This window comes from Lepeophtheirus salmonis, chromosome 9, assembly GCF_016086655.4.
Source record: "Lepeophtheirus salmonis chromosome 9, UVic_Lsal_1.4, whole genome shotgun sequence".
Taxonomy (NCBI): Eukaryota; Metazoa; Arthropoda; class Copepoda; order Siphonostomatoida; family Caligidae; genus Lepeophtheirus; species Lepeophtheirus salmonis.
The window spans coordinates 11342929-11357973 of record NC_052139.2 but is presented as its reverse complement, the minus strand read 5'-3'; the positions used below and the strand labels follow the sequence as shown (position 1 = coordinate 11357973).

Here is a 15045-nt window from a genome sequence, read left to right as displayed (position 1 = left end):
CTTTTGATTTAGGAGTTGGTACTTTTTGGATTGCCTTTACCTTACATTCTAGAGACCTAAAACCTTTCGATGAAATGTCCAAGAAAGTCTACCGTTATAAAAAACTCACATTTTGTAGGGCACAGGATCATACAAGCTGTTTTAAGTTTTGATGAAACAGCGTTCAACGTTTTCCAATGCTCATCCATCGACTCCGAAGCGACAGAGATATTATCAAGATACACAAACACATTTTGAATTCCTCGTAGAATTGAATCGATGAGTGTCTGAAATGTTTGAGCAGCTTTTTTAAGACCAAAAGGCATCCTCACATATTCAAGCAAGCCAAATGACGTAATGATTGCAGTTTTATTTATAGAAGTGCTAATTATAGGTATTTGTTATACGGTTTGTGTAAAAATTCATTTTACTAATAACAGTCATACTTTTTAGATTAGCCACCAAATCTCTTATATTTGGGAGAGAATATCAATCAAGGGCCGTCATCCTATTTAAAATGAAGACAACTTCCTTTCAGTTTTGGAACGACGTGTATAGCAGAATAATAGTTAGAAGAATATTATCGTAGGATTCCTTTCTTTAACAATTCGTTGATTTCGTCTCGTACAAAATGTGACTTCTAAATATCTAACTTTTGCGATTTTGAAAAGCAAGGAGCACCTTTTGTCTCGATATGATGTTAACTCCGATATTTCAGGATAAATTTCGATTTGATTTCTTTGTGTCTTCGATAGTTCGGTAATGAAGCACGGTTAATCTCGAAATAACTTTTTTTGAAGATATCAATTTTCAATCTGAAATTTAAAAAAAATATGCCCAAAATTGGACGACCTCATTGTATGACAAAAAATTTCCATTGAAAATCTCCTAGATTTTCTAGATTGAGAGTTAAATAGTTTACCAATAAAATCAACAAGGGCTCCTCCATATCCAATAATAAGGGAGAGTTTTCTCGAACAAGACTTTTACATTTTTTAATGGAATAACAGACACTTGCGCTCCTGTATATAATTTAACTATTACAATAAATAAAAAAATCTCTAATTATCCTACTTTTTGTTCCTAATCTATCAAAAATATTTATACAAATCTTGCTATTTTTTAGGATTTACGGTACATATTAGTTTGATTTATTTCAAACATTACTATTAATCAATGGCAATTCATAAAGCCATTTAATGGAGTTTTAACAAGGTTTATTAGAAATCTGTCAATTTTAAATATTAAAAATATCACCCTTGAGTCCATGAGTTGACGTTTCTTTCTATTACAACAAAATTTATGCTCTTTAATTGAAGATATCTAAACTTTTATACTTAACAAATTTAACACATTACACGTTCTAAAGTTTTTTATTCTCGATTCATTACTGTCAATTCATTTCATTAGCAATGAAATAAGTTATGATAAATAAATTTACAAGCTATTATGAGGTATTATACAGAAATTCCCTATTGTCAAAATGAACCATCTTTTTTAAATTGCATTGTCATTCTATCAAAAAGTATTCACTATTTAAAATACTTACTTAAATAAAAAGGATAAAATAATGTTGAACATAAATGTAACTCAACGGCACAAAAAATCTTACATTTCATGAGTTTTGGATTCAATGATTACTCAATCAATATTTTGGTAACTTAAAACTATCTAAATATACAAACTAAAAACATTTCAAAAACTATAATCAAAATCATTTCGAATGATAATCAGTTTTGCTCTTTTATAAGTACCTCATTAATTATATAATTCAATACAAAAAAGTAAAAATCAATTTGACATTTAATGAACTACGTCTATCAGCGTACTTAATACATGGATCTTAAATGCATTTAACATATATTCTTTTCATTATAATTTGATTGGTAATTGATTTACTTATTCTTGTTGGTGTGACAAAACCAAGAAAGGAGGATGAATTTGATAAAAATATAATTTATTAGTACAATATGGATAATTGTAATAAAAACATATGATTCAATATTTGTATCAATCAAAGAAATATTTTCATTTGAAAAGTTTTTATAAATTCACAAAAAATAAGTAAGATATGATATTTCTAACAATCAACAAGCAAAACGAAGAAAAAAACAAAGGAAAATGGAAGAAATTTGACTTTTTTTCAAGATGGGGACCTAATCAACGGATTCTTAGATGGAACAAGTCAATAAATTAATTCCTATAAATGTTGAATAATTGCAAGCAGATTGCAATTTTTCGGAAAGCAATTTTTCTGCAGACAATCCTCCGAGTACAGTGTGTATTGTAGTACCATGAAGAACAAGTTGTTAAATAAAACTACTAGTTGGTGAACTCGGTGTGCTGAAAATTTCTTTCTTTATGTACTCTTAATTCCTTTTGATTCCACCTTTTGTAGTCGTTTATATTTTACATTTGTAGTACTTTACACTACAGTATAAATAAGTAATCTAGACTGGTACCATGATAACTGCCTGAGAAGGAATATTACTGGTTGTTCATAAAAATAATTTGTTAATATAAATTGACGACGACGAGTGGAGGAAAACGATATTTTGAGAAAAATCATTTTAGTTTACTTTTGAATTGCCGACTACAAATTAACACGTTACTTATAGTTAAACTGTTACTTGAAATTAAAGTAATATCTTTTTTTTCATGAGTTGGACTCTTTTTTTGACAGATTTATTACAAAAATTTCTTTTAAAAATAATATTGTTTTCGTTCAAAATAGTCAAACATCTGTGTATTACTCAATGAAAATAAAATAAATACAGGATCAAAATTAAATTAACTCTAAAAAAAAATCCTTATTTTTTTACTAACTTTTAATTAAGTGAAGGATCGTCACTTATAAAAAATAAGAAATAGGTGTATATATTTTTGAAAGCTCATAGGGGAGTCAATATCAATATCTTAATCACAAAAATGTTCAAGACTATAGTTATAACTCTAGGTTATCTTAACTCAAATTTGAATACAATACCAACAATTGACTCATGTATGTTTATGGACTATAAGTTTCTTTTTATAATTGTAAGTAAGTAAAAAATTTAATTGGGATTTTCTCTTTTTCTGGATTTTTGTTAAAGATTAATTTTATGTAGACCCACTACATGTGCAATTTTATTTAGTAAAAAACAGTTTAAAAAGTATTGAAGTTAATATGAAATACATATTAAATGTTTGAAATACAAATATTTGTTTTTGGCAGTTTAATAATAATTTAGTGGTAATAATAATTATCGAAAGACTATTCAATAATTAGATTAAAATTTATAAAAAAATAGAGTTTTTAACACAACTCAGAAAAACATAAAAGCTCGGAAAAAATTTAAAACATATTTTGACAATGGATATTAAATTATCCTTTTTTATTATTTTTTTTAGCTATTAAAATATCGTATAAATTATTTCTCTAGAACAATTCTAGCCCAACCTTTTTTAGTGAACTGAGAAATTACATATACAAATCTAAATTCTTATTCCTTAGAATCTACATTCGGTTGCCAATACTTTTCTGTATGCTCCTGAATAGTTCAATCAGATTGTATGTGGTTATTTAGATATCTTGTTCAAGATTAATTCGTATATTTAACAATTTTTAATCGAGTTTCAGTGAATTTAATTAATAGTTTTGCTTCTAAGTCGTTCCTTTGTTTTTACTTTTGATTTCTAGGATTATTCGTTTTTCAATGTTAAAAATGACAGTAGTTTAAATTTGCTGTGTTATTGCTTTTTTGATATATATTACAATACAAACAACCTCATAAAAATGATATGTATCATTTTGATGCCAAAAATTCGCATACACTAATGAATATTTCATATAACATATATATATATATTTAGCAAAAAAAAAAAAATTTTTTGCTATAACAATAACAAATTATATTTTGTTGAAACCCAAAACTTATGTTGTAAAAATTATATTCAAATAAGAATTTATTTAAAATTTATGATCTATGCTCAAACAATTATTTTATTTGATAATTACAATTGCAAAATTAATGGAATATTTAGAAAAAGGATTTGAATATTAAATGATGTTCAGTAAAAGATAGTAAAACATAACTGAACCGTACGGGGGCACTAAGGTATTTCATACTCTCAAGCAAATGACTAGAAAAGTATACATCACAAGTGTTTTTTTATTAGTTTGATATTTACTAAAAAGTTCTATATTCTGTCGGGAAAAAAATGAGATGGCTAATTTGTACTATTCCCGACTAATTACACAAAAGATAAAAGTTTCAACTAGTCTGTGTCTTCCCCCGAATTTATATACCAATGAAATGAAGACAATAATTGAATTTATTTATGATAGTAAATTCCAAAACTGATCCGAGTTTTTCTCTCAGTCATCTGAAATCTCAAATATATGGAATTATAGTAATTCCGGACTAATATCGTTCAAAGTAATTTTTCCCCATAAGACCTTATGTAAAAACTTATATAAAAGTGTTTTTTTGTCATAAAGAAGGGTTTTTATTGATTTTGTATCTTATTCAGAACTCAATATATTTCTATTTTTAGAATGAAAAATGATGAAAATCGATACTCTTCTTATACACTTAAGACTTATTCATCATACATAGTGATGAGGAATATCAAAGATTATAATATAGAAAAATATTTAATGTATAATTTAAAATGGAGATATATACGCAGAATATGCACCTCCAAGGATTTTTGTTCCATTTTGTAGTGATCCCATTTTTTTATTGGGGTATATCAAATTTGAGTTAAGATAACCTAGAGTTATAACTATAGTCTTAATTTGTCCGATTGCAATACCAATTTCATGACGTTATGCCTCGTAAAAGAAAGATTGAGGCAATCGAAGGAAGATACTTCTAACTTCATCATCCATTTTAAGAGATGCTCGAATTGGATTCCAAATTCCAAGATGGAATATAGGAGGAAATTTCATTCTTGGAAAACTACTAGAACCCGATAAGGAGTAAAGTATACTCCTTCGTTGGGAATGAGATAACAGGATAGAAACAAAAAAAAACAATTCATTCACGATGATTAAAGAATTGTAATATTTTAAAACGGGATCACATAAAAAATACAAAATGAAAAAAAATCCTTAGAAATGCGATTTTTTAAAATTGATCTCCATTTTTAAATTATGCGTTGAATATTTTTCTATATTATAATCTATGATATTCTTTAAATCACATTGGCACATTTGTTGATCCTCTATCTCTTCCTGAATTTTTCAATAAGCTTTAAATAGCCTACTGTTTGTATATACTTAATTATTGCCTTTATAATTCATCTATTTATTCTTGAAGTTGTAAAAGTTCACTTGCTCTAAATACTTCCACAACTATATTTTAAAATCATCATATCCTATGATATTTCCTGTGATCATAATAGGTAATTATTATTCACAAGCTCATATATGTACAATATGAAATAAAGCTGCATACTCGTAATATTCTCTTTAATGTACAATTTAAAGCTATAAATTATAAAGCTCTTTATTAAAATTATTTTAATTAAACCTTATGAAATTATATTTAAAGGAATTTTAATTTATTCCTAAAACTTAGTCTTTGTTTGTTTTTTTTAAATATAGAAATTGTATCAACATTATGTACTTAAAATACATTATTTCTTCCTTGTAAATAAACTTATTAATTTTTCGTTGTTGGAAGCAAAATTACCTCCATAATATTTTTTGTACATACGTGAAAATTTTTTCATGACTTCCCCTCTTTCAAAAACATTCTAGGCATTTTTACTATTTCAATCTAGGTACGCTATTTGCATAATTTAGCCATTCATATTCAAGATTGAGAGGGAGAAAAAGAAATAACGTTCTAAGCTACTCATTACTAATGTTGGGATATGTTTTACATATCCAGCAAAAAAATGTACAAGTGTAGACATAATCGACTTACTTGAATAGAATTTATGTACCATGACAATTCTGTCGCTGGTTTTGAGGAATTGCAAGAGCAGTTTAGTTCAACCAAATCTCCACTAGTATATCGATCTCTTCTTCCAGTGATTGTAGGTCCTCTACGTGGAGCAGCTAAAAAGATACACGTGCGATCAAAATATAAGTCATATATGTAGGTCAGTGTCTCTAAACGTTTTAGATTGTATAACGTATGCTAAAATATAAGGATTTTCAAGTATCATTATTTAAATTAAACCATTTTTGACAGGAAAGGTGTGGACTCAAAACTTGCAATAACATTTAATGGCGTTTTTATAACCGATACATTTAATTACGAGGGTTAATTAAAAAAACAAAATAAACAAGCCTCTGAAATATGTTAAAATATGGGAGGAACAAAAAGAAAGGCAAAGCATTTTTCATCGTCTATGGTCCGGTGTTAGTGCCAAAAAGACTGCAGAGACCGTTGGGATCTCTATCCGGACTGCGTACAAAATCCAAATGTTACCTCCCCATTTAGCCAAGAAGAACAAAAATGTATGCTGTAACAATATGATGTCCTACATCCATGTGCACTCTTACGGACTTGAACTTAATCCGTTGGACTTTACAGTTAAAGTGTCTTGTAGAAGAATGTCTGCCACGCATACCGTCTAATTTAGATCCGATACAAGCTGCTCTCGGGGCAGCATAACATGGACGCCATGGACACAACCTTTATCGCCATGAGCTGCCTAACCTTTCACCATCGTGTCGAGGCTGTTATTGTATGTGAAGGATGAATAAAAAATATAGCCTGATTTAGTATTTGAACAAATTTTAAATTGGTTTTCAGTTGAATTTTCTTGATTCTATAAAAATCATATTTTTCGTAATTTAGCCGTGCTACTGCAAGTCTTGGGTATCCATTCTGTAATTTTATGTAAAAAATAAATAAATTGTATGATATGTTTAATAGAAAGCTTTCCCTTGTTTCTCCTCCACATAAAAATTCTATACATTTTGAGAACCATTGATCCATGTAAATTTAGAAACTGAATGGTACTTACCTACTATTCGTGCTATGGAAGAATTAACCACGGTGTCGTAGTATGGCTTTCCTGCAGTTACTTCACATTTATAATTTCCTTCTGTAGACCATCGGACCACTTTAAGTCTCACCTTTCTAGAGGAAGATCTTTCTTTCTATATATAGTGCAAAAAAAGAAAAAAAACAATTATTTTTTCCTTTGAAAATAGGCGCTCTAATACACATTATACTACTTTTCTTTTACATCTAATTAGGGGCTTACACAATATTCTGCTGAGTTTAAAAAATAATTAAATTGCTATTAGTTTTTAGAGGGAGGAAATGTTATGTAAAAATTTATTTTTTGAATTATAAATATGCTAAATGTAAGAGAAGAAATACAATAGTAAAAAAATATTTTTTGACCAAAAATCACACTAAAATTTTTCTCAAAATTCAGTGTTGATTACATTTGTTTTCTTCAACAATTTATTGTCAAATTCCATGCACAAATTATTCTTATTAATCTTTTGGATGCGCTGCAAACTGCACTTAAAGTAACCAAAACTGATTGTTACAATTAAAAAAATGAGAAATTGAAAGATTAAAAAAAAAAAAAATTATATTGGGGCCAATGTAAGTCTCTCAAATCTCAAACAAAGGACCTAAAATATTGCAAAAGTTCTTAGAACTCTTCACATTAATTTGAATACAAAGCCTATAATTGACTCAAATATGTCAATGAAATATTAGGGCTGACCAGATAAATTGAGATCTGACTCTCTTTGTAACTTTTCCAGATGGCGTTGGAAGCATTGGTAGGCCCAGTCTGTCTCGTGCAGATCCATTGAACTGGTTCTGGTTTTACACTATAAATTTACCTTCTCTGGATGACTGGAGGAACCCAGGGAAGAAATTACACCTTACAATAAAACAGTGCACTAGCCCACAACGCCAAAAAGTACAGAATGGCTTTGCCATAAAATTTTCTCATTTTTAACCCAGAATTTTGGGCTTGCAAAGAGCCTGCTGAACCCACGTAATTTTTATTTCTGGGGGAGGGTGGACCATGAGATCTGTTTCAAGTATCATTCGTCTGTGGAGACCCAGAAGAAGTATATTACCCGTACAATGGCACTTATGGATTCTCACAAGATCACCCGGGTACTGTGTGGTCAAGGTTATCAAGAAAGGCAGATTTCATAAAAATAATTGATTGTCATTAAATGTAGATTTCAAAAAATAATTCTTTTTATGATTCTACAACATCTAGTTCCTTCCTTATAAGCCTTTAAAGATTTTCCCAATTTATCTGAACCACTCTGTAAATATGAAGTAAAAAAATCTTGGAATTTTCTTCATTTCTTAATTTATGTTCAGGATTGTTTTTATGTTGTCACAAAATACATGTATCTGTAAAGGCAATATTTATATTTAAAGATAACAATAATTAAAAATACAAAAAAAAAAAAAAAATGACACATTGATTTTAAGGCAAATACTTTCTATTTCCTTTTTTTACTGAAAATTTAATGCTGTTTGAAATATCTATCATAACATACATAAATACGTATTAGTTCCTAAACTGTTCTAAAACCATTATGCTCATAGTGAGTGGAACCTATTTGGTGTTTGAAGAAGTTCAGTTGGGATCGGTCCCGAAAAAAATACGTGTTGTTTCTGTCTCAATTAAAATTTTATCTACATAATCAAGTGATGTTTGGTTCACAATTAAAAACATATGAAGTTAAACGGGTTGCATAAATCCATGGATTGAGGTTGAAAAAATTGGTTAAAGTTTTTGAAACGATTTCAGTATTTTTTTACAGAGTTGATCTTATTTAGTAGTACAAATTGTACTTCTTTCAACTTTTCAAGAGTAAAATTTAAACAAGAGGTTTTTGTGAAGACATTTATTTAACTAAATCATCTGAAAATAGTTATTGGATAAATTTTATTGAATATGCGAACCCTCAGCTCAAATAACTGCCTCAATACTAGGTCTAAATCCCTTGCAGAACTTGACTATGATGTTAAAGTCGTGCTTGGTACACTCCTTTTTGATGGAAGCCTCTAGAGATTGGACATTGAGGAGAAGTACCTTTTGACGCACCTCGATAGAGTAGTCGAAAGGTTTCACATCTGTAGGATAGGTCAACCACATGTTGAGGCCCCAAAAGCCAGGAAAGTTGTCTCTCAAGAAGGCCCTTTACATAGCGGTGCTGCAATGATACGGAACTCCGTCATGAGTGAAAACAATTGTCTCTAAACTTTTTTCTGGTCTAAGATAGCAATTTCATATCGAGATGTTTGAAGTAAGGATCTGTATTGAGCTGCTCTTTCCTTTACACATTACCAAGACCATGTTTCTTTGTTGAACTTTTTGTTTTAAAAAAAAATGTCTTAGTGAAGCTGAGGGATTTTGAGGATGTTCAGTTGTGAACAGTAAGCTGTTTTGCTTATTCACAGAGGCATCAACTGTGAAAAAAATTTCTCAAAAAAAGAGCAGTCTTTGGCCAAATTTTTGTTGGGCTTGAGAAAATTTAGGATCCTCTCTACTTTTTTCAAAATGTCTCAGCTTGCTCTGTTGAGAGATAAGATTTCTTGTAGTACTCTTCTGTGATTCATTCTAGATTGAAAATAATATTATGTGTACCACTAAAGAATATCAACCCTGTTGTCTGAGATCACGGTCTGAAACAAAAAATGTACAAAATCGCTTTAAAAAATAACTTAAGACTGAACCGAAAAAAAAATCGGTATTGGACTGGTTCTCAGCACTAATATATACCTAAATAGTATATATACAGCTATGAATAAATAAAGCTTTTCAGAAGTATAAATAAAGCAAACATCTACTATCCGTTTGTTTTTGTAGCAAAAAAGAAAAAAATAATGTTTTTATCTTTACAAACTAATGTTAGTTGTTTGGAGCAGTGGTTTTCAATGTGTGGTGCAGTCATTTTCCTTTATTCCCCATAAATGAAAATAACATTTTCAATGACGCTACAACTTGCAATATAATTCAAACAACAACATGTTTGAGGACTAAAGTAGCTATATTTTTTTTTTTAAATCAACAAATTTGTTTCAAAATTTGTCCCCTTTTTATTCTTTAAAAATATAGTAAAAAAAAAAAAGTGTTTCATCAAAAAAGAAAAAATGTCGGTACGTTTTAATAATCCCCTTATTTGAAGTTGTTCTAAATACGGCTACAAATATTTATCTCTTAAGTACTCTATGTTCATAGATATATTTAATATTTAAACTTATTTTGTTTTAATGTGTATAACATTAAGAACAAGTGGAAGAATGAATCAGGGGCGGCAGTTGCTACAATTTTTTTTAGCAAGGGTTTGGCCTTTTTTTTGTACCATTTTCAAATTTTTTATTTTATTATTATAGTTCATCCCAGCATTTCAACCAATTTTATTAAAAAGTATTTAAATTTAACAAATTTTAAAGGATTAATAATGAATAGGACATAAGATAGCTTTAATCAATAAAATAAATATTTATTTAATATGGGATTTGCAAAAAAATCCACGTCATCAGGGGCGGCTTCAATTTTTTTTCAAGGGTTTGGCCTTTTTTTGTAAATTTTCTTTGAACCAATTTTGGGTTTGGAAAAACACAAATTTTTTATTTTATTTTTTAGAGGCCAATTTTATTAAAAAGTATTTAAATTTTGACATTTCGTTGGGATAATTCAGTGCTTCTTCTTGGAAATCTTTGAACCAATAAGATTTCATTTCATTAAAATTTCTTCATTAAAATATATAATTGATATGAGATAAAAAGCCATTTTAGTGGCTCCAAAGGCCTCGTCCATTTTATTTATCATTATTGATTTTTTAATTAAAACTGATAAGTTTCTTGCTATGGCTGCCTCATAACCTACTTCTAAAAACGTTGAAACAATTTCCTCAGGGAGTAACCAACCATTTTATAAAATTTTTTATTGCTAGTACTTAAAATAACCTCAAAAGTTGAAATAAATTATCGGAGAAGAATATATGATTCTTTACAAGAATCATAGTAGTGTACACTATGTAAATAAAAGTGTATAATATGTAATGCAGTAACATATTCTGATTAAATATTTAGGCCTGATATACAATACACTAGAGCAGTGGTTCTCAAACTTTATACAGTCTGAGTGGACTTACAATACTTGTTATCGTACTATATTCAAAGTATCATTAATATTTATTATACAAAATAATTTATGAATAATGTTGCAGAGCACATCTAAAAAAAAAAAATTGTCGCACAGATTAAAAACCACTGCGCTAGAGAAATATCGACTAAAAAGGTCCAAGTTCTATTTTATTTGTCAGTCTCATTTTGACATCACAGCTGGGGTGCATCATCATTTTGACAGCACAGCAGTGGTTCATCGTCATCTTCCTTAATCTTAAGGAAGAAATAAATTTTTATATTAACAAAATAGATTACTTAGTCCCCAAGATGGCTAACATTTACAATGATGACATAGATGTAAATGCTTTGTAACTGTACCAATCTCCACACACACACCCCAAAAATTTCTATTTTGGTTATTCTGTTGTTGCATAGTAGTGTTTTATTTATCTGGTATTGCATTTCTGAAGAAATGCAATCCTTCACAAGAGAGGTACGCTCCAATTTAAAAACCACTTGTCTAAGGTATTATAATATATGATTTATACTTTCACTAAAATAAAAATCTACCCAGATTTCATTTAAATGTTTCCCTAAAAGCCTTTTATAATTTTCCTTTGAAAAGGGTGAACCAATTTTTTGCGGTTACGTCTTATTTTTAATTAAATCCTTTGATGACGGTTTTCTAGTGGAATAAATGAGAAATATATATATTTACATTCATTAAAACCTTCTATATTTGAAGTATAATAATGGTCCTCAATCTTCATCATCAAAACAGTTGTGGCAATAAAGAGAAAAAATGGTAAGAATTATAAAAAAATATCCTTCCATACATGGAACAATATGGATTGAAACACCAATAGATTGAATTAAATTTCATGACAGATTGTCGTTAAAGTATTAAAGTTATCAAAATAATATTGTTACTTTATTGATGATTGCAACAGCAACCAAATTAGAATCTAAATGCCATGGAAACACAAAAAAAAATTAACATTGTAAACAAACAAAAAATCCCTCAAATTTTTGCGAAATTGAATTGTTTTTGAAAGGTAATTCTTTATATTATTTGATTATATAAATAATAAAATTATTAATCATGAAACTTTTAACAAAATAATCCATTATATTTCATGTTCTCCTGTGTTCGTCGTATTAATAAATAAGGGGGAGTACCCAGCTTTTCTCAGAGATATTATGCGTCGATGAACAGACACACATTCCTTTAATAATATATGTGTCGTCCCTTTTTTTGATTCTTATAATAAGAGGGGTATTCCATGTCAAATGTACGCACACTTCTCCCATCATCATCACCGATGTCGATAATTTTTGATCAGGATGTCTATTCCATCAAAATAAACAAAAAAACTTGTAGAGGTGTAAAGGCCCGTTATGGAGTTCCTCAAAGTTTGGCCCCTTTAAAAAGTATTTCGAATTGGAGTAAGCCATTACTCCATATAGAATAGATCGATTTCATTTTTTAAAATACTTTCAATAGTAAGAGCTTCAACTCATATTTCAATAAAAATGTACAAGAAGTACTATGAAAACATAATCGGAAAATATAAAATGGCGCCCCAGCCATATTCCAAAATTCATTTCTCCAATTATTTCTAGGAATTCTACCCAAGTCTACAAAAATTAATGTGGGATCTCATGGAATAATCTTTATTCAGCGCTATAACTGGAAAAGATAATAATTGCCATAATTGTAAATCCCGTCTTTAAATTAAAAAAAAATTGTTGGTTCTTTTATCTGATTAACATTCTCATCAAAAATTATCAAAATAGGTGATGACCATCTCAAAATTTTCCAAAATGTATGTACACTTTACAATGAATGCACCCAGACGAACTGACGTTCAGTTGTAATCGTTCGTTGGAGCATTGTTATCACACGTTTCCAAGATATTAAGCGCACAGGATTCATAAATGAGTCTTTTACAGACGTACAAAGAAATAAAGAAAATAAAAGCAAACTTTGTATATATGTAATATATACAAAGTTTGCTTTTCTTTTCTTTCCATCGCAGAATTTACTTTGTTAATTCAATGAAATTCGTGTAAGTTGCGTATTTAGTTATAAAGTAATATTAAAATATACACAAATCCCTAGCTGACAAAATAGTTGAAATAAGTATGTTAGAATTCATTTTTGTATCTAATTGGTAGAGATGTGAAAATTGTCCAAATCTTCGTAACCTTACATCTAAAAAAATAGTATTTGCCGCTAATTTGAAGGATAATTGTACTTTAATAATTATTTCTCCCTATTATGAAAATTCTAAGGTATCAGCGAACAGAGAAGTACCTTAGCTCATAGCGATTTATGTCCACAAATATGCCCTCTATCAAAGGCGTCAACATACGTGAGTCGTATGATAAGTCTGTGCAAAGTCCAAGATATGACATTACTAGCGTGTATCGATGTTATGTTTAGTTAGTTGTATCTCTTGGAAGAACAGACACCAACTTTCAGCCATATTTGAAATTTACTTTCTGTTTGACATTCGTTTGAATTGAGGAATCGGACGGAAAGATTGTGACGAGTCTCTTTAGGATTCGCAAGGAATAACCCTCATCTACTATCTGGATAACGGTAAAACTATTACAAGGCCATATTATTCATTGTTATTGGACCGCTTGAAAACCAAGCTGCAAGAAAAACGCCAACGATTGGCCCACAAAAAACTCTGTTTCCATCGCAAAAATAAACTAGCTCAAATCTCAGCAGTTGTGGTCGCAAAATTAATGGAAATAGGGCTCCCACTCGAGATGCCTACATCACTAGTAATCTCACGCAGATTTACTTTACTATAATCCATCGTCATATTATGGAGGTTATCAATGATTTCTTTATTACTAACCTCAAAAGTTGGCCCAAACTTAAGAAGTGTAAAAAAATTCCGAAATTTCATTTCATAAAATCTTCAAAACTAGAGTTTATTCGTTTAAACTAATTACTGATTCGCTATCATCTTCTCAAATAACACAAGAATTGAATATCTTGTGTTATCTGGACTGTTGATTTTTACTAATACAATATTTTTTTGAGCTGAAGCAAAACTTTAACATTGAATTGAAATGAACTCGAATGAAATCTGAGGACAAGATCAAAATATTCAAAGATTTTGACTTGTGAGGATAGACTTGAGACTAATAAACACATGCAAAAGACTAAAAAACCCTTCAAGCCTCTGTATAACTAATATTATTTTGATTTTTTTAAACAAATTTATGTTGATTAAGTGTACATATATTTAATTACATATATATGTATAAAATCCTTTATGTTCTAGTCATATCATAGTAAAGAGGTAGTTCATTTAAAATTATTAAATCTGTTACTATTGAAAATGACCTTATTGATAGACTAGATTGCTAACAAATCTCAACAATTTTGAAATTATATTTCATGTTGAATAATATGCATTAGTAATTATTATTAAATGTTGTTTGTTAGATTTGTTATGGCAAGGAAGTGTTGTTTCAAGTACTTTATTTATTAAAAACTAATTTGAGCATATATATGATTATAAGGCCGGGTAAAACGTATAAACAAATAACAGTACTAAGATTAAAAAAAGAAAATAGGTTTGTGTATGTGTTCTGTTATCATTTTGTTCATTCTTTAATAGATCTTGGGGATGTTTACATCTCGCTCTGAATGAGAACAAATTAACCCTTTACTACCTGAATGTACTTCAAAGTCACATTTTAAATAAATAAGTGTAGCATAAATTTCCAAGTCTACAGGGGTCGGAAGCAAAACGTGAACTGTTCATAAATGCAAACTATTTAATTAAAAAAAGAGAGATTTTGTGATTTGTCCTGCATATTCCGAATCTCCTGTCTTTTTAGCATTAGTAAACAATAATAATCATTTCTCAAATATTTCATCATGAGTGAGCAAGAAGCAAAAAGGTAGAGGATTTCAGACCTTCTGGATACCAAAATTGAGAATGCAGATATTATGGACATTGTGAAGTAC

The 15045-nt window shown here is 29.1% G+C and overlaps 1 protein-coding gene across 1 annotated transcript in view; it reads right to left on the bottom strand.

Annotated features, from left to right (window-relative positions):
- The window catches only part of LOC121124549 (uncharacterized), a 78604-nt gene that overhangs the window by 11064 nt on the left and 52495 nt on the right, over nt 1-15045 (bottom strand). Inside the window, exons 4-5 of the mRNA XM_040719707.2 lie at nt 6946-7081; nt 5895-6028 (exon numbers count right to left, since the gene is read on the bottom strand). Coding sequence (XP_040575641.1) covers nt 5895-6028; nt 6946-7081 — 270 coding nt within the window. The remainder of the gene's footprint in view (nt 1-5894; nt 6029-6945; nt 7082-15045) is intronic.